Source organism: Nannospalax galili, unplaced genomic scaffold (genome assembly GCF_000622305.1).
Source record: "Nannospalax galili isolate Female #2095 unplaced genomic scaffold, S.galili_v1.0 scaffold22, whole genome shotgun sequence".
NCBI lineage: Eukaryota > Metazoa > Chordata > Mammalia > Rodentia > Spalacidae > Nannospalax > Nannospalax galili.
Window position 1 is genome coordinate 346285 of NW_008347230.1, and position 18080 is coordinate 364364.

Here is an 18080-nt window from a genome sequence, read left to right on the forward strand (position 1 = left end):
CCTGCCGAGTTCTTTTAGCTCCCCACCTACCTAAGCAGAACTTGGTTTCCTAGCGTGCTTCCGGACGCCAGAATTGTGTCCTCCGTGTTCTTCCGGAGCCGGAGCAGCGGTATCCAGGCTGTGCAGCAGGTAGAAAGGTACTATCTGGGGTCAGAGGGAGACACTCGGCGACTGAATCGAAAGGACCCAGTTTTTGCAACTAATAGCCATCCTTTCAAATGCCCTTAGTAACCGACGCGTCTGGCGCGTCTGCAGCTTCCAACATTGTCCCTGTCTCCCTACTGCCTGCAAGTAGAAGCCAAAGCAACACGCCACGCAGGGCCGAGAAGCATTGTCTGAGGTCTCCCTATCCCTAGGGTGCAGGGACCCTGGGCTGGGGGTGGAACTGGACTACTGCAGGTGGGGACCCGATCCTCACCCCTGCTCTGCGTCTGCATCTCTGCTTTAGCGGATGCTGAGTGGACAGCCGGCCCGGCGCCTGGTCGCTATGGCCACCCGCATCTGTGTGTCACGGGGCAGCGCGGGATCTGCGTCCTGCGGACCTGTGGAGGCTGCTATTCGTGCGAAGCTGGAGCAAGCCCTGAGCCCCGAAGTCCTGGAGCTGCGCAACGAGAGCGGCGGCCACGCGGTCCCACCAGGCAGCGAGACGCATTTCCGTGTGGCAGTGGTCAGCTCTCGTTTCGAGGGACTGAGCCCCCTGCAACGGCACCGACTGGTCCACGCCGCGCTGTCGGAGGAGCTGGCCGGACCGGTACACGCGCTGGCCATCCAGGCGCGGACTCCCGCCCAGTGGAGGGAGAACTCACAATTGGACGCTAGTCCTTCCTGCCTGGGTGGAAGCAAGAAAACTCGAGGGACCCCCTGATACCCAGTGGGGAGGGGGGCAACGATCCGAATGAGCTGAGTGAGAATAAACTACTAATACCACTACCTCAATACCTTGATTTGTAAGAGCGAGGACCCCCGGGTCCCCCATTGTTAGCACATGCCAGTCAGAGGTAGTAACTCCAGGTCAAAGCCAAGCTAGCCTAGGGGGAGACCAAACCAGCCGCTCCTGCCTGGACTAGTTCGGAAGGGCTGCCACCTGTTCCATGTTAAATTGTGACCTAGGCCCTGCACCAATTCTGGTGAATTGGAAACAGCCCTGAACATTAAAAGAGAAGTTGCATTGAAGGTGCGTTGCTGCTTTTAATACTGCGGAAGTGCTTCTATGGGTATTGGTTTCTGCGCGTGATGGAGGGGAGCGCACATGTCCAGGCGCGAGTGTGGAGGTCAGGATTTGGGGGAATCTCTCCTTCCACTATTAAGTGGGTTTTTAAAGAAACCTCCAGCAATGTTTATATAATGGCGGGGGGGGGGGGGGGGGGGGGGGCGGGGACGACATGCCTTTAATCCCAGCACTCTGGAGGTAGAGGCAAGCCTTCGAGGCCAGCCTGGTCTACATAGTGAATTTCTGGCTAGCCCCACTACAGGGAGACCCTGTCTTAAAAAGACCAAAAATAAATAAATAATATATGATTATATAATTAGTGTGCCAATAATCTCGTGGAAATTATCAGAGGAAAAGGTGGCTTTAGCTCGGTGGCAGAGCACTTGACTAGCATGAAGCCTTGTGTACATATATGTGTATAATCTTTTTTTTTTTTTTTTTTTTTTTTTTTTTTTTTTACCCTGTAGTCCCAGCTGACCTGAACTCATTATGTAGACCAGGCTGGCCTTGAACTCAGAATGATCTGCCTGCCTCTGCTTCCCAAGTGCTGGGACTAAAGGCTTGCGCCACCACGCCCCGCCGTAGGTGTATAATCTTAAATTTAGTTTCTGACTAAAGAATTTCTAGACTGCATCATTTTGGGCAGTAGGGTCATTGAAGAATTTTGAGTATGGTCATGTCAAACAGCATTTTGAGCAGATTGATCTGGCAGTGCTGTGTAAGTGGGTTAGCATGGGTGATGGGAGACACCAAAACCAGTCAATATTGAATGCAGAACTCTTAAAGTTACTTGTAGGGACAGGAAGGAAGGAGTTTTTCTTCGAGTTACAATCAAATCAGAAAGTGGCAGGACTTGATGGCACAGGCTATAATCACAGATATTTGGGAGGCTGGGGCAGGACACATAAGTTTAAGGCTTACCTGGGCTACAGAGTGAATTTAAGGCCAGCCTGAGACTCTCCAAAAATAAAAAGGGAGCTTGGGGACAAAGCTGTGTAGTAGAGTGCTTGCCTAGCCTGGAGGAAGTCCTAGTCAGAAAACTGGTCTTCATAGGAAGTTCGAGGTCAGCTGGAGCTACTGGGAGACCCAGTCTCAAAAAAGAAAAAAAGAATACAGTGTATTTGTTTGTTTGTTTGAAATAGGGTTTCATGGAGCCCAGGCTAGTCTCCACCTTACTATGTAGCTAAGGAGGACCTTCAATTTATCTTCCTGCTTCCACCTCACAAATGCTAGGATTATAGGTTTGTGCTCTGTTTTAGGTTTTGTTTGTTTGCTTGCTTTGAGTTAGGGTATCATTAGGTAGCCCACACTAGCCTTGAGCTTAGATCTGCCTCTGCTTCCTGGGACTAAAGGTGTGCACCACCACACTCAGCTTTTTACTCTAAATTGTGTGTGTGTCAATATATAAATATGTGTATATGACTGCAGTTACCCTCAGAAACCAGAGACAAAGGATCCCTTGGAGCTGCAGTTACCAAACTCAGGTCTCCTGGGAAAGCATTACTCATCAGCCCAGAATCTTTATTTCTTTTGGGGGGTCAGGGGGAGGTTGTTGTTTCTTTTGTTTTTGAGATTGGGTGTCCCCGTAGCCCCAGCTGGCCTGGAACTTGCTATGTAGACCAGGCTGGCCTCTGTCTCACAGAGATCCACCTGCCTCTGCCTCCACCTCCAGAGTTCTGGGATTAAAGGCCATCACTCCTGGAGGAATTTCTTAAAGGCATACCAGAAGGTTTGAAGGAAAGGCAGTTCTGTTCTAGAAACATTCTAGGTTTTTAATTGGGAGTCTTAGGGGCTGGAAAGATGGGTCAGTGGTTAAGAGCACTGACTGTTCTTGACTCAGGTTCAATTCCCAGCACCCTCTTCTGACCTCCAAGGCACTGCATGACATGGGTGCACTCACTTACATGCAGGCAATACACTCATACACATAAAATAAAAATAATAAATAAAATTAAAAAATCAATTGGGAGACTTAGAGGATTCTCCATCTGTGAAAGTGGAGGCCAACCTGGGAACCAGATGGGATGTTCCATGTTACTCTGGTCTTAGAGTTGTTTTTCCATCACTCTTTCGTCCTCCCTGGACTGTCAGAATGAAGCTAAATATGAGTGGAGAGGGAAAGAAGCGGGTACAGCCACTTTAGATTTTAAGGATTTGCTCCCTTTTATTTTTCAGTGTTTTTCAGTTCGTTTTTCACATCAATGGAGTGGGGTTAGGGTTCCCCCAGGAGGACAAGGAGGTGGATGTATCTCCCCTGGGGCTGCAGGGGAGAAGGCTACGTCCAGCAAGTGAAGGGTGAGAGAGGGGGTACACACTCATAAACTGGGCACTGGAGGAGAAGGCAGTCCTTTGAGCACAGACACCAAAGAGTTAAACAGTCACCACCAGGTTCAGTGTTACAAAATCGGGAATGGCTTCAGGGTGAGGGCACCAGACGCAGCATTGAGTAGGGTGAATTTGGATTTTCTTTTTTGTGGTTATTTTAACTTCCTTTTAACTTTTTAACATTTTACAAACAGCTAAAAACTACAACACATCACAGCTACAGTGGGGGTGGGAAGAGGGTACCAAAGAAAGCCACACAGAGAAGGGTGGGACAGGGGCAGCTGAACCTACAGAGGCTGTTCTGTGGAAGGGCGAGATGGGGAAACTGAGGCTTCTGGTCCCTGCATTAGGGGTCCCTCACTCACTGCCCAACCTCTCTTTTAGAGGCACTGCCAGGAGGACCCCTGCTTCCTGCCCCGCTCCAGCTTCTTGTGCTTTTGGATCTGCTGGTTTGACCATGTGCCTGGCTACTTTCCTTTTCCCCTGCCCGTGAGAGGACAGGTCAGGTGGGAGGGAGCTTTGCTTTTCCTGGCTGGGCTGTGGCTAGGGGATAGAGCCTCTCTAGAAGAGGAAGAAGGGAGTCAGGCCTTGTCAGGTGCCCTCAGGTCCCCCCAGATTTCGTGACTCTTATCCCAGCTGGCCCAGGTTTCTTCCCTCCTAGGCCCAACACAGATACAAGATTTGGGAAGGTACTATGGGAGGCAGGGTTGTGTGTGTATTCACTGAAACTACTGCCCTTGGCTTATATTAAGACAGTATAGTGGTACCCCCGCCCCATGGCGCACACACACATAAGTGTACATACATATCCACACACAGTCCTGCTGAGCTGTTTGGAACTTAATATATAAATAAATAAGAATCAGAAAGCTAATTTCATAACATTCAGGCTTTGTATTTCTAGCCTGAATGGAGGGGAAAGTGGAGGTCAGAGGGCTGCAGATTATTGCTATTCCCCCAGTGTCCTTGGGAGGTTAGAGGGCCTTCCAACTCTAGTTCTTTTGGTCCAAGGTCTACTACACCCAGCCCCAGCCCCCAATATAACTGCATATCCATGGTTCACCAGGGCCTAGGCAGAAGGAATGAAAGGGAAGGCAGGAAGTCTGTTCTGGAACCCCTGAAACAGGAGAACAAGGGTTCCTCACTAACACTGGGGGAGAGAAGGATGGGGCTCAGCCTTCTCTTGTGCAAAGTTAAGGGTGGTAGGAGGTGGGGAGTGTCTCATCCCAAAACTGGGATGAAGGGTCCTTCCCTGTAGTCCCTGCCCATCAGGGTCACACACATGCACACAGGCATACACAGCTAAGACACCAAACACAGGGGAGTGGGGACTGAGGCTCTGAGGACCAGGATAGCAGGGCAGGGAAGGAAAGAGAAAATGGAGTTAATTGTTCTCACAGTGTGCCTGCCATCCCCAAAGCTCCAGAGACACCCTCACTGCAGCACCTGCCCCCGGGTCTCAGGCAACTTCAGGGCCAGAGAGCTGCCAAGGGCAAGGGCAGCTGAGGCAAAGAGGATAGGGGCAGCCTTGGTGATTCCCACAAAGGATGTGAAGATGCTGATCCCCAGCACTGCAGCCAGCTTACACAGAGCATTCAGGAAGCCAAAGGCCGTGGTTCTGCTCAGGAGTCCCCAGTGCCACAGCATGTAGAAAGCAGGGCCCAGAAGAGAGAATAGACGGGTAGGGAAGTGAAAGAGGGAAAAATGGTGGAAAGGAGAAGGAAGGATGGCGAGACCAGAAGGGAGGGTGGGCATACAGATAAATTGAGAGACAAGGGAGAAAGGAGACCAAAACTTGAAGTTAACAGCTATGACTGCAAGGAAAGGATGCAAACCGCCCCCAAACTTTGGGAACATGTGCCCTCCAGAATACTGTTCAACAGTATTCTTCCCATCTCATCCCCACCCCACTTCACTCCATTTCTCCCCTGCTCTGTAGTTTCTAAACCTCCTCCCCATCCCCCACCACACTCCAAATTACCTCTTGTCTGAAGGGTAGAGTTCAACAGTCAAAACGTCCAATGCATTCCAGGATGCAATGCTGACCCCCCCAAAAAGGCAGAGCAGAGCAATCATGGCTGACTCACTATTCCCAAAAGATAGGAAGAAGCAGGAGACACAGGACATCACACTGGAGCCAGCTGGAACCAGAAGAGAAAGCAATGAAACCCACCCATGACCCGACTTGCCAGGTAGCCAGCTAACTTTGAGACAGCCCCAGATGACTCTTCTCCAATGTAGCCAAAAGGAAGGCTCTTGTTCTCAAACTCCTTTGGCTGTTTATTAATATCAGTAACAGTCATTTATTCAGTATTAACTATGAACAAGCAACTTAATGCTTTATACCAATCTAAAACATTAAAATAACCCTATGAGGCAGGTACTATTGTTACTCCGATAAGTGTGATAGGTGACAGCCAAGCTCACTGAGAGTAATGCGCCTGAGGTAGGTGGTAAGCCCAGATTCAAACCTCTAACCTCAAAGCTTGTAACCTACCTGTTTGTTATTTTGTCTACCTCTTTTATCCCCTAGAGAAACTTCTATGCTAGGCACACACCATTCTGCAGCAACCCTTAAATAAAGTATGAGAGGAAGAAGCTCTGACCAATCTCTTCCACAGCTTGCAGTGAGATGCTTATTGACAGCCTGCCCCAGCCCCAGGGTGCCTCAGTTCTCCAGCCACCATCCAGCCCTCACCCCCCCCCCTTACCGAGCATTCTCAGCCTGCCAATCTTGTCCATGAGCAGAGCAGACACAATATTCCCAGGAAGCACAGCTAGTGTCCCCAAGAAGCTGACAAAGTACACCATGTAGGCCCCTTCGCCTGTCCCTGTCACATCTGGCGGGCAGTCTTCCTTATTGTGCAGGAATGTGCTGTTCACCAGGTGGCTGTTCACAAACTTGTACTCAAACAGGTCTAGGGGTAAAAGTTAAGACACACAGCAAACATGAGAGGGAAGTGGCTACTGCTTATGGCTTAGAGATCAACTGCATTTGTAGAGGTTAGCAGTGGGAGGCTCTCAACATTATCCAAGGCACTCATTGCAAAGCATCACCTAACATCACCATGGAAACTAGGAATCTTTATAGCAGAAAATGACCATGGTTCTAAGGCTTTCATAGTCTTGCTTCTTGCTCACTCTTTTGTTCACCTGATCTAGATAAAGAGGAACAATGCTATTATTGGTCTAGGAACTGCTTCTGAGAAAAATCTTTAAAATTTTTTAAAGGTCCTACCATTTTTTCTCCCTGCAAGGTGGGAAAAGCTTCCAAAATGCTCCCTTTAGAGGTGTAACGCCTCAGTCTAGCTTGTAGAACTAGTATTCCATGGGCATCTAGTTTAAGGATCACTGTTAAAGAAGTAGATTTGTTTTTTTATTTTTCTTAGTTTTAAAAAAAGATTGTGGTGTGTGTGCACGCATGTGCATGTGTGCCTTGTTCATGCAGGTGCCTGCAGAGGCCAGAAAAGGGTGCTGGATCCCCTGGATGCTGAGAACCAATCTGGGGTCCTTTGAAAAATCTACAAGTGCTCTTTTTTTTAATTTTGTTTTTTTTTATTTTATGTGTATGAGTGTATCACCTGCATGAATGTAAGTGCACCCATGTCATGCAATGCCCATGGAGGCCAGAAGAGGGTGTCAGATCCCTTGGAACTGGAGTTACAGATGTTTGTTAGCCTCCATGTGGATGACAGTAATCGAACCCAGGTCCTTTGCAAGTGCAGCCAGTGCTCTTAACTGCTGAGCCATCCCTCCAACTGCCACCCCCCTTTGAAATTATTTTATTTTATTTATTTATTTATTTATTTATTTTTGGAATGTGCTGACTGTTACCTGTGGGGCCAGGAGTCTCTGAAATTATTTTATTTTTATTTTATGTGTATGAGTGCTTTTGTCTACATGTATGTAAGGGCACCACATGCATGCAGTGCCCCTGGAGGTCAGTAGAGGGTGTCAGATTCTCTGGAACTGAAGTTATGAACAGTTGTTAGCAGCCATGTGGGTGCTAGGAACCAAACCCAGGTCCTCTGCAAGAGCAGCCAGTGCTCTTAACTGCTGAGCCATCTCTCCAGCCCCTCCAGCCCCTTTTAAAAGATTTTGGAGACAGGGTCTCATATAGCCTTGCTAGGCCTCAAACACACTATGTAGTGAACCTGAACTCCTGATCCTCCTGCCTCTACCTCCAGAGCGCTGGAATTACAGGCATGCACCACCATAATTAGCTTGGATTTCTCTCTCTCTCTCTCTCTCTCTCTCTCTCTCTCTCTCTCTCTCTCTATCTATCTTTTTTCTTTTTTTCCTTCTTTATTTTTTGATGAATTAGGGGTTGAACCTAGGATGTCACACAAGATAAGCAAGTGCTCTACCACTGAGCTATATCCTCAGTCCTTAAAAAAATTTTTTTTTTCTTTTTAAATTTTGAGACAGGATCTTACTAAGTTACTCAGGCCAGCCTTGAACTCACCCTATAGTCCAGGCTAGCTGTGAACTTTTGATCTTCCTGCCTCAGCCTCCTGAGTAGAGGGATTACAGGCCTGCTACCAGGCTGAACTAAGAAATGGCTTGATGCAATGATTCCCAATTTTTCCTTGTCAAATATCCCTTTTTATTGTCTTTCTTCTTCCCAAGGGTGCAGTTTTATCCTCTTCTTTTCTTTTGAAAAAACTTGGAGTTTTCATCAGACAGTCATTCACAGGAAAATATCCAATGTTCATTATACTTCCCAGATTACTGGTGGTAGCCAGTAAGCTATCTGGGGCTCCTGAGGACTCGGCTTGAGAACTGTTAAGCCAGGGAACAAGGAAGGCTCCTTCTCCCTTCATCAACATCCACTCAGCCCTTCAGCTGACACCAGTAGTCACCCCACCTTACCAGTGTTATAAAACACGGTGCTGATGAAGGTGCAGTTGTGGAAGAATGTGTTGGTGGATGTAATATCCTCAAAATAACACTCCTCAAACAGGGAATCCTCAAAGGACACTGATTTCAGACGCAGCCCGATGAACCTACAAGACCAGGAGGAGGAGACATGCTGCCCTCAGCCTCACCCCTCCTCAGACTCACCACCCTTATAAAGCACTGAGAAGAAAACCACAAGGATTGCCCCAAACCACCTTGCCTTGAACTGACAGATGCATCAAAAGAGACAAGGTGCAGAAGATGCAGGGGAAGAGTGAAGGTTAAAGGTTAAAGGGCCCTCACATACTTGTCATTGAAGTACTGCCCCCCTCGGTGGATCTGATTCTCCAGGGTGAAGTTAAAAGTCACGTGCTCTACACGCTCTCCTGTGAACACTTTGGTGCGGGCTGCATAGTCCACAGCCTGGAGATGGCGGATCATGTCAGGAAACCAGACAGTCAGACCATAGTAGCTGGAGAGTCAAGGGCAGTGGAATCAGACAGTGCCGATGAGAAAGCAGAACCAGACAGTCCAGAGGGAGGAAGAAGCAGTCAGCCTGGGTCAGGGGTTTGTTCACCTCCAGCCTCATTTCACCCTTCTCCCTCCCCAGTTACTATGGTTCTAGGGATTTTAAGGTCTTCTATGCCACCCACAATACTCTCTTTCTTCCCAGACACTTTCTCTTCCTTCTGCCTAAAATACTGCCAACTCCCATTCACCCTCAGGATTTAGAGCCCTGCCCACCAAATCCCAAGTATTTCCATAGCACAATACCCTTACCCACTATGGCACCGTCACACTAACTCTATAGCTAGTTTCACCTATTCCTGACTAAAATGTTAACTCTCTAAGGACTGGGACATATCTACTTCATCTCAGTGCATTTAAATACTGGTCATCCTGAATTACAAGTTTGATGAATGAATAAATGAAGTAGAGAACTTGCATGAAGCATCAAAGAGGATGTAAACACCTTCCCTTATTATTTGCCCCTTCATTCCCAATAGCATCAGCTCTTCTTTCAGTCCACAAACAACCACAGCTACCACTTAGCCCCCTCACCTGAATGACATGGTGAACCACACACCCATCATCATCAGAGTGATACGTCGATATTCTGGACTGAAACAGGAGAGGAAATTCCCCCAAACCTACAAGGGACAGAGCAAAGGCAGAAGCCAGCTATAGTAACTTCAAGCACATATTGACCTCCGTTTTTCTGACTTTCTGCCTCCCTTCAGTTCACCTTCACCTCTCACACAGGCTCAATGACCCCCCGTTCCACCTCTCCCAATCCCCCCTCTCCACCATTCCATCTCCCATTACCTGCCCCCCCAGGCTCAAAGCCCGGACCCCCCAGCGCTGGTACCAGGTCCCTGTGTCTGACTGGATCTCAATCAATTCATCCTCCTGATGAATCGTTTTAATGTGGGTTACCTGGGGGCAAGAAAAGGGTTGAGCTGTCACATACTATTACCCAATGAACTCTTAGTACCTCAGTTTCCCTGCAGTAGCAAAATGAAAAGCAGGGGGAAGCATGATTCCCTGAGGATATCATTGAGGTACAGTGTGTTCTGAGATGTCTAGGGAAATGGGAGACATCTAGAAAGGGTCTAAGTGGGGGCTTGGAGGGTTGAGTGGGGAGCATTGCGGCTTACTGAGAAGACTCGCTCAGGATGACCCTTGGCTCTCATGTTGGTGTCATGGACCTGCTTCAGCACCATCCAGGCCTCATCATGCTTCCCATTCTAGAAACACAGACATAATCCCAATATCCAGGTCAGGCCTCCCACACCCAGAGTTACAGAACCCCTCTGTTCAATCTGGCTTCTGGAGTCCAAAGACATAAAAAGCCTCCCACCTCCAACCCTAATCTATGGGTATACATCAGCCCAAGCTGAGTACAGCAAGACATAATCAGACTTGGGCAGAAGTGGAGGTTGGGCATTTCTAGGGAACAAATATAAGCACAGACCCTGGAGATGCCCCAGAACAAGAGCAAGAGAAAACTCAGGACAAGGCAAATGATGGTCAAGTGTGTGGTCAGAGAAAGAGCCACATCCTAATGTGCTGGCTCCAGGTGTAGCTAGAGGAGGAACAGTAAAGAGGACCCCAACTTGAGCCAAGGTCTCTGCCTACAGAATCTTAAGCTGCCCACAGCCAAGCAGTCTTTCTGGTTTCTCCACCACAAACCCCCCTGGAGATACATTCCAAGATAAAATGAAATAAAGTCCCCCAGAGTATGGGCCCATGAAGAAGGAAGCAGTCACAGAAGCACACCAACCCCCCACAATGAACATCTTAAGCCCCTGCTGCCCTCCCCACCCCACCCAAACAGCCTGATCACCTCCAGGAAGAAACGAGGGCTCTCCGGCTGCGTGGTCAGAGCCCCGATGGCAAACACAGAAGGAAAGGCACACACGAGGACAAAGACCCTCCAGCTGTGGAACTGGTAAGCAGAGCCCATCTGAAAACTCCATCCTAGTGGAGAGAGTCACAGCATCAGCAGAAGCTGCAGACTCCCAGCACAGGGAACACAGGAGAGCCGGGAGGAGGGAGAGTCTGGGGTGACTCCAGGGGCTACTCACCGTAGTGGGGGATGATGGCCCAGGCCATAGCGGCTGCATACACACCACCAATCATCCAAAACATACAGAGCCAGCTCAAATGTTCCCCACGTTTCTCCTGGGCCAGAAACTCGGAGAAATAGGAGAAGACAATGGGGATGGAGCCTCCAATCCTGGACATTTCAAGAATTCAACATTAGAAAACAGACATCTTCCTGATCCCCTGCTCCAGTGCTCTGGATTCTCAAACCCCTTTCATCTTGGAGCCCTTTTAGAAAGACTCTGCCTCACATAATGCCCTACAAGCTCCTCTCCTTCAAGCACCCAGCCTTGGAATTATGGGAAACAGACAATTAGGCCTCTGTGTAGAGGAAGGAATAGGATTAAATCTTGTAGGTGACTAAGAGTGGGGAGGGAGGCAAGATCATTGCAGAAAAGGGAAACCCAGCCTATCATGGTGAGACGTGCCTGTAATTCCAGCACTAGGGAGGTAGAGGCAGGAAGATCATTGCCAATTAGAGGCCAGCAAGGGCTATATTACAAGATCCCGTCTCCAAAAACTTAACCGAAAAAAAGAGAGAAAGAAAAAAAAGACAAAAGAAAAATATCCAGAGAAAAAAGATGGGCAGAGTGGGATGTGAAGGCAGGTGTTGGAGCAGACAGAAAAGTGCTTGGAGACAACAAGCAAGGTCCTGGTAGTGCCTGGGAAAGCATAGGTGTGGGTAGGGTAAGACTTTGGATTCTGCCGATGAGGATGTCAGCATGGTTTCTTGTCAAATTCAGGAAATATGTATACTCTGAGAGGGGATAACTATGGCCCATGAAAGCCCAGAGGTAAGGCTAAGTGTACTGGGCCTCTTTGTGGGGACAGGCTTAGAAATAAACTGGAAGTGGGGTAGAGGACTCAAGACTGGACCATACATAGAATGGTCTGGTATTCTGGATGCCAGTCTTATTCACTTGATTCACACATGTGCCTGGTTATACTGCACATAGTGTATATTATAGCAGTGACCAAGGCACAGCCTTGATTTCAAGGGTTTAGAATATGGACACTCACCCAACCCCGGAAAGAAGGCGGCAGAAGAGGAAGGTGCCATAACCCTGGACGAAAGATGAGAAGAAGGCGAAGACACTGTTGACTGAGAGCGAGATGAGCAGACACTGTCTCCGACCCAGTCGATCAGCCAGGCCTCCCCACAGGAAGGCTCCTACCATCATGCCCAGGTAGACAATGAGGCCTGTGAGGAGGGGAAAACCAGGGGCAGGAGGGGTATGAGCAGAACAGTGTAGGAGCTGAAACTCCTGTAGCAAAATGAATCAAGGACATGAAGAACTTTCAGAAACTTAGTCTACCCAGAGAAAAGAGTGAGAGAGGGCAAAAATGTGTGAGCAAAGATGAATGGGCAGCTCTGCAGGTCAAAGGTTCAAGGGCAGGAAGGCAGGTATTTAAGAAAAATTTTCTCCCTCTCTCTCCCCTCCCTCTCTCTTTCCTTTCTTTTTTTTCCTTCCCTCCTCCTCTCTCATACATTATACCTATCCCTAATTCACCTAGGAGACTGGATCTGCCTAGTTTACTAGATCACCCCAGAGCCTCTCTACCCTCCCAGCTTCAATGAGCTCAAAGCAGCAGGGACGTATTTTAATCCTTGGTAAAGGGGCTTAAATACTAAGTCTGTCCTTTATTCTTCAGTAACAGTACTTCTGGCCCTAAAATTCCCATCTACTCTAGTCCAGGCATGGTGGCGCTTGCCTTTAACCTCAGCATTCAGAGGCAGAAGCAGGCAGATCACTGTGGGTTCAAGGCCAGCCTGGTCTACATAGGCCAGCTGGGGCAACAGAAAGACCAAAAACAAAACAAAACAAACCTGTCTCAAAAAGACCAAAAACAAAACAAAACAAACAAACAAATAACAACAACAAAAAAACCCATCTACTCCAAACTGCATTTTACCAGATCCCCAAACTAACAAGTCCCAAGACAAGAGACCTACCCCATGGCACAGCAAACCCTAGATTCTTTCTTGGTGAGCCTATAAGATTTCATTTTCTAGCTCCCTGTCAGGAAATGTTATCAGAGACCACACACAGACACAGACACAGACAGACAGACAGACAGACAGACACACACACACACACACACACACACATCTGAGGCATCCACTTTTTAAGCAGACCCCTCCCACACAGACCAAAGCAGTTCAAATTTGACCTCTTGTTCTGGAGTCAGGGAAAAGCAACCCACTAACAGTATGGAAGGCTTCAAAGGCACATTGAACAGTGGGCCAACCCACCATGGCCATTTCCTGCAGAATTCAGTAAACTACCCAGGCAGCCACTAGCCACTGTCCCAATCCAACTACCCCCTCCACACACCCACACAATTTCATTAACCCACTCTCCAGAAGAGGGTATGTGTGAGGCAACAATGTGCAGAGCATCAGCGGGCCCCCTGGGGACATCTGGAAGACAGAGTCCTAGGGAACTGAGGGGGGAAGGAGAGGGGAGGAGCAGTTCTTAGCAGCCAGGTGTTCTCAGTGTTCTTACCCAGCATGCCTTTGTTGGAGTCAGACAGGCACATGTCTTTCTCGGCACTGGGCAGCACAAAGCCCACCACAAAGACCTCAACACCATCCGCCATCAGCGCCAGACCGAGCACAAAATAGAGTGTCCACTGGAAGCGGCCATGGCCACACTCCCGCAGGATGGTTTCATACTGCTGCGCCAGTTCTTCCCGCTCTTTCCGCCGCTGTGCCTCTCCCCGACCCCCAGGGGGACCCTCCCCATCACTCAAGCCCCCTCTCACTCCAGCCAGGGGTGCTCCATCTGCCATCCGTTCGCCTTTGCCCCCAGACTCTGCCCGGGGGATTCCCTGATATTCCCCCTCATAGATCTCGTCATCCTCGTCGTGGCCCTCCGTGGCATCACTAGAGGCGCCACCTTCCTCCTCGTCCTGGGCCCCTTCTCCACGGTAATAGCCATCAGCAGGGGCAGGGAAGTCATCATCGTCCTCCTCCTCTTCAAAGCGGGAATAGGACCTGCGGGAATATTCATCCTGGACTCTGTCCAGGCCCTTCACCACCTTCTTGGCTGCATGCTTCTTCACTTCCTTGGCAATGTCTTTGGCCCCACGGATGAAAGCTGCCCGGTCTCGGAAGCCTTCTTCCATGATGGGGCTTGGGGATGCTTAGCTAGATCTGCCTCACTCCCGGCTGCTTTTTCAGCCTTTTGCTCAATGACTTGAGGAGTTGAGAAGACCCCTCCCCAGTTACATAGATGAAATGTGTCCAGTGTCTTTGCACTCAGTATAGAGGAACTAGGACCTGGCTAGAATGGAAAGGGATGGGAAAGAGCGATGGTCTGCACCCAATTCAATAGGGTGAGTAGGGGAGGGAGGGAGGGAAAAGGGGGATGGGATAGGAAGGGGGAGCCAGGTTGGTGAGGCTAAGCTGAGGAGCCAGGATATTTCAGGAAGGGCTGCCTACTTCTCTTTTGGGAGCTTCTGGAGACCTAGAAAAAGTAAGAGAGAAAAGGGAAGTTGTGAGTCCTAGGACAGTGAAGGAGGCCAGTATGGAACCCCTCTCAATCCAGAGCTACACCTGGACCATGTGGTATGGATGACATCCTTGATTCAGGCCACCAGCCAGTGAAGAGGGGCGATTATCTGGGCCAACTATGGATCACTGAATGCAACTCCCTTTACTTTGACCCTGGAGAGTGGGCCCATGGACTTTGTTCTAGAATCATAGCCACCTACTTTCTACCCTCCCCTAACCAATTCGGATGCAAGAGTCAAGTTCAGATGTGATATGAAGAAAATTCAGAAACTAGGATAAATAATTATCTGAGGTAGTCTGGTCTAGAGTTCTTACTGGGAAAGAGTTTTGAGAGGATGTGTGGAGGGAAGACCAGCCCTCCAACCTGGTGCCCTCAGTCTGCTGATGGCATCTGAAGGTGGGGCCCACACAATTTGTCCCTCAGCTTCTTTGTTTATAGGCTTCCTGAGGAGGAACTTCTCCCAACATAGCCTAGTGGATAAAACCCAGCTTCCAGAATCAGATAGGTTTGACAGCTAAGTGAGCACAGGTGTGTTTCTGAATATCCAAGCCTTAGTTTCTTCTTATTTAAAAAGGGAGCCATAAGGGTTAAGTGAAATAGTGCATATATGTTTACCATAGTGCCTTGCACAGAAGAACTGACGAAAATATTAGCTCTACTGTTGTGGTGATACTAATATAGTGAAGATGCCCTACACTTCCTCACAAGGTCCCACAACAAAATCTATCTCTGTGTCCTTTAGGATGAGCAGCAGAAAGGGACACTGTCAAGGAGAATGCTGGTTGCATGCAAAGCACATGACAGTTGATGGCCCCAACTCTCTACTTGCTAACTGCTCGTAGGTAGGTTACCTACCTTCCCTAAGCTTAGGGTCCTTATATTTAACATGTGGATACTTAAACTGGGAGAATCTTTTTCAGAGAGTTGTGGAAGAAGCCAGAAGCAGCAAGAGCCAAGCAAGGCTTCATACCTAACTGATGCCCAGGATCCTCCCAAGAATCCTCTGTCTGGGTTTAAACTAATTCCAACAGCTGGCCTAAATTATCTCTCTCCAGATAAACAAAAGAACCCACGAAGGGAGATTTGGAACCTGAGTAGAAGGGACAAGAAGGAAGATCACAAGCTAAGAAAAAGGGGCAGCTAGCTGCTGTCACCTTCCTTCAGAATGTAGTGTATGGGCCCCCTTTACCTGTGGGATGGGAATGGAAATGACCAATCCAGATCATACATTTCTAATGTGAGAGTCTGAGGTCTATAGTTGTACCTCATTCTTCCAGGGCCTCCCTTCCTAATCCCCCTTAATCCCTCTCCCTCTCCAGGAGTCAATGAAAAGGAGTCCACAAATACCGCATTGCGTAGGCAGCTGGTAGAGAATGAAGGGGGCCTAGGGCCTCCCCACCCTCAAAAAAAAAAAAGATACCCTCCAAAGGGAGACATGAGAAAGCCTCCTTCATAAGCAACAGAGGGTGAAAGCCTAGATTCAGAGCAAGATCATTTCCCTAAAATACTCCTCTATCAGAGCAAGATCATTTCCCTAAAATACTCCTCTACTCTCACGCATTCAGAACCTTGACCAATCTCTCTCTCCCTCTCTCTCATACACACACGCACACACACACACACACACACACAGAGTCTAGTCCTAGTAGAAAAGGGTAAGTAAAGCTCTGTGCTTCAAAGAGAAGCTCTGGCAAGCACAGCCCTCAGGAAAGCTGGAAGCAGTGGACCACAGTGACCAGAAGCAGTGACCCCTATGTCACCTTCTTTTCTTCATGATTCAGGGACCAACCACCCTTCATGAAAGATGGGGAACTGTGGAATCCCCTCATGCAAGACAATGTGTATTCCTGACCTTTCTTTCCCAACATGATCTCTCTTTGAAGCTAAAGGAAGCATTTGGACCCACCAGGAACCATTCCTCATGTCTGTTGACACTGTTTTATCCCTGAGAGGTGTGAGTTGGGAAGGAAAGGCTCCCACAGCCTCAGCAGTAAATGATGGCTCACCAGCCAGCTCCCCCAGGGCCAAGAAGCCTAGGAGGGAGAGAAAGAAGACAAATTCTTTGAGCTGGTGAGGAAGTGGTGCTATTTTTAGCCCCCAAAGCAGCACAGGATGGCTGAGCCTGTAAAAGAGATAACACTTGGAGAGGTGGAGGTTAAAGGAGACAAGAATGGGGTTTACCGAGGCCTTCAAGGCTGACTGGCTTCACCTGACGGGAGGAAACGTGCCTAGATTTTCTGCAGAAGGTGGAAAGGGCGAGTGGACCTGTGAACAAACGCTTTCTTTCAGGACAACTGCTCAGGCGTGGATGAGAAAAGGGTCCAGACCACTCCCCTAATCAAAGCCCTGATTTGGGGGCCAGCTAGATTTTCAGCTCATTTTAGTCCAGGTGACAAGGTCATTAAGAAGCAATCACTTATCAAAAGGTTCTCGTAGGGAAGGCGGGGGACAGAGGAGGTAGGGTGTGGGAGGTGCCAGAGCACCCCCTCGGCATCACAGCTTAATGACTTGACCTGCATCTCCCCCAACAAGGATGAGCCTCCCCTCCTCACATCCTACCCCTGGTTCAGAAGATGGGAGCATCCACAGTTTTGAGAGGAAAAAAAAAGGTGTCAGCTGAGAATGCACACGGAGGAATGCTCACGAAGAGGCCCGGAAGCAGGGAGAAATGCAGTGACTTAAGAGACCACCCCTACCAGGATTTGCGGAAAGCCCCCACCCTCACCTCTCCTCAGCTCTGGTATAAGGGATGAACACTGCTGCTCCAAGTGCCCTCCACCCTTGGTCCTGCTGCTGAACAAGTGCCCACCATCACTCCACACCTCTCCCCCGCCTCTCTCGAGTAATTGCCTCCAGCCCCCAGCCCCAACACCTGCTTGCTTCCCATCTCTCTCCAGTGTTTCGTTCCTCATCCCTTTCCGTCCTTCACCGGCCCTGTTCTGCCCCCCAGCCTACCCAAGTCCAAACAGAAGAGAGGCAGTATCCATTTTCTGGCCCCAGCCAAGGTCATTTATCATTCATTGGCGGGGGGGACACACGTCAAGGTGAGGAGGTAACTGGAGTTTGGGGGAGCCCCATTTTACTAAATAACCCCTCACCAAATGTACCTCCAAAGACTGTAATGAGGACTTGGGCTAAAGGAGAAAAAAAAAAATCCCATCCTCCCCTTTATACATACATACATGCATACATACATACATGTGTGTGTGTGTGTGTGTATTCTCAAAGCAACCGAAATAAAATGGCCCATTCCCCAAATCACCACCACCCATCCACCCTCACCCCAAGAACAGGGATAGTCACCCTCCTCATAAGCAAAGCATCCGAGAATAAAATGGCTGCAAAGGCAGGCAAGGATGCTTCGCCAGGGGCGGATGGAAATGGGAAACGAAGGGTCTCACCTGAGATGGGTTCCCCAAGTCAGGGAGTCCCGGGTGAGGGCGGGGGTCCGCGGGTATGAGGTGGTAGCGGCGACTGCTCCTGGTACCAGGAGAAGCGGCACTGCAGACCTCCTCCTCCTC

The 18080-nt window shown here is 49.0% G+C and overlaps 2 protein-coding genes across 6 annotated transcripts in view; one reads left to right on the forward strand and one right to left on the reverse strand.

The window, feature by feature from the left end:
* On the forward strand, positions 1 to 1173 carry Bola1 (bolA family member 1). 2 transcript variants are annotated; one of them, XM_008843719.3, is made up of 2 exons: positions 1 to 137; positions 449 to 1173. In XM_008843719.3, exon 2 carries the CDS (start codon positions 452 to 454, stop codon positions 863 to 865), a length of 414 nt encoding a protein of 137 aa, XP_008841941.1. In that variant the 5' UTR covers positions 1 to 137; positions 449 to 451; the 3' UTR covers positions 866 to 1173. The 2 variants fall into 2 exon arrangements, with proteins under 2 accessions (XP_008841941.1, XP_008841942.1); XM_008843720.3 differs by having other exon boundaries at positions 18 to 129.
* Positions 1174 to 3348: 2175 nt separating this feature from the next.
* Sv2a (synaptic vesicle glycoprotein 2A) overlaps positions 3349 to 18080 on the reverse strand; it is a 15117-nt gene continuing 385 nt past the window's right edge. Inside the window, exons 1-14 of one of the 4 annotated variants that reach the window (XM_008843723.2) lie at positions 17961 to 18074; positions 16741 to 16824; positions 13549 to 14511; positions 12062 to 12242; positions 11023 to 11174; positions 10782 to 10915; positions 10093 to 10182; positions 9761 to 9871; positions 9497 to 9585; positions 8742 to 8906; positions 8408 to 8541; positions 6247 to 6453; positions 5517 to 5676; positions 3687 to 5153 (exon numbers count right to left, since the gene is read on the reverse strand). In XM_008843723.2, coding sequence (XP_008841945.1) covers positions 4970 to 5153; positions 5517 to 5676; positions 6247 to 6453; positions 8408 to 8541; positions 8742 to 8906; positions 9497 to 9585; positions 9761 to 9871; positions 10093 to 10182; positions 10782 to 10915; positions 11023 to 11174; positions 12062 to 12242; positions 13549 to 14170 — 2229 coding nt within the window. In that variant the 5' untranslated portion in view covers positions 14171 to 14511; positions 16741 to 16824; positions 17961 to 18074 and the 3' untranslated portion in view covers positions 3687 to 4969. Of the gene's footprint in view, positions 5154 to 5512; positions 5677 to 6246; positions 6454 to 8407; positions 8542 to 8741; positions 8907 to 9496; positions 9586 to 9760; positions 9872 to 10092; positions 10183 to 10781; positions 10916 to 11022; positions 11175 to 12061; positions 12243 to 13548; positions 14512 to 16740; positions 16825 to 17960; positions 18075 to 18080 lie in introns of those variants that run through there. The other 3 variants (XM_008843721.3, XM_008843724.3, XM_029568606.1) reach the window with 3 other exon arrangements.

Excerpts from the sequence above, each read along its gene's own strand:
- Bola1 (XM_008843719.3), top strand. The coding sequence starts at position 452 with ATGCTGAGTGGACAGCCGGCCCGGCGCCTGGTCGCTATGGCCACCCGC.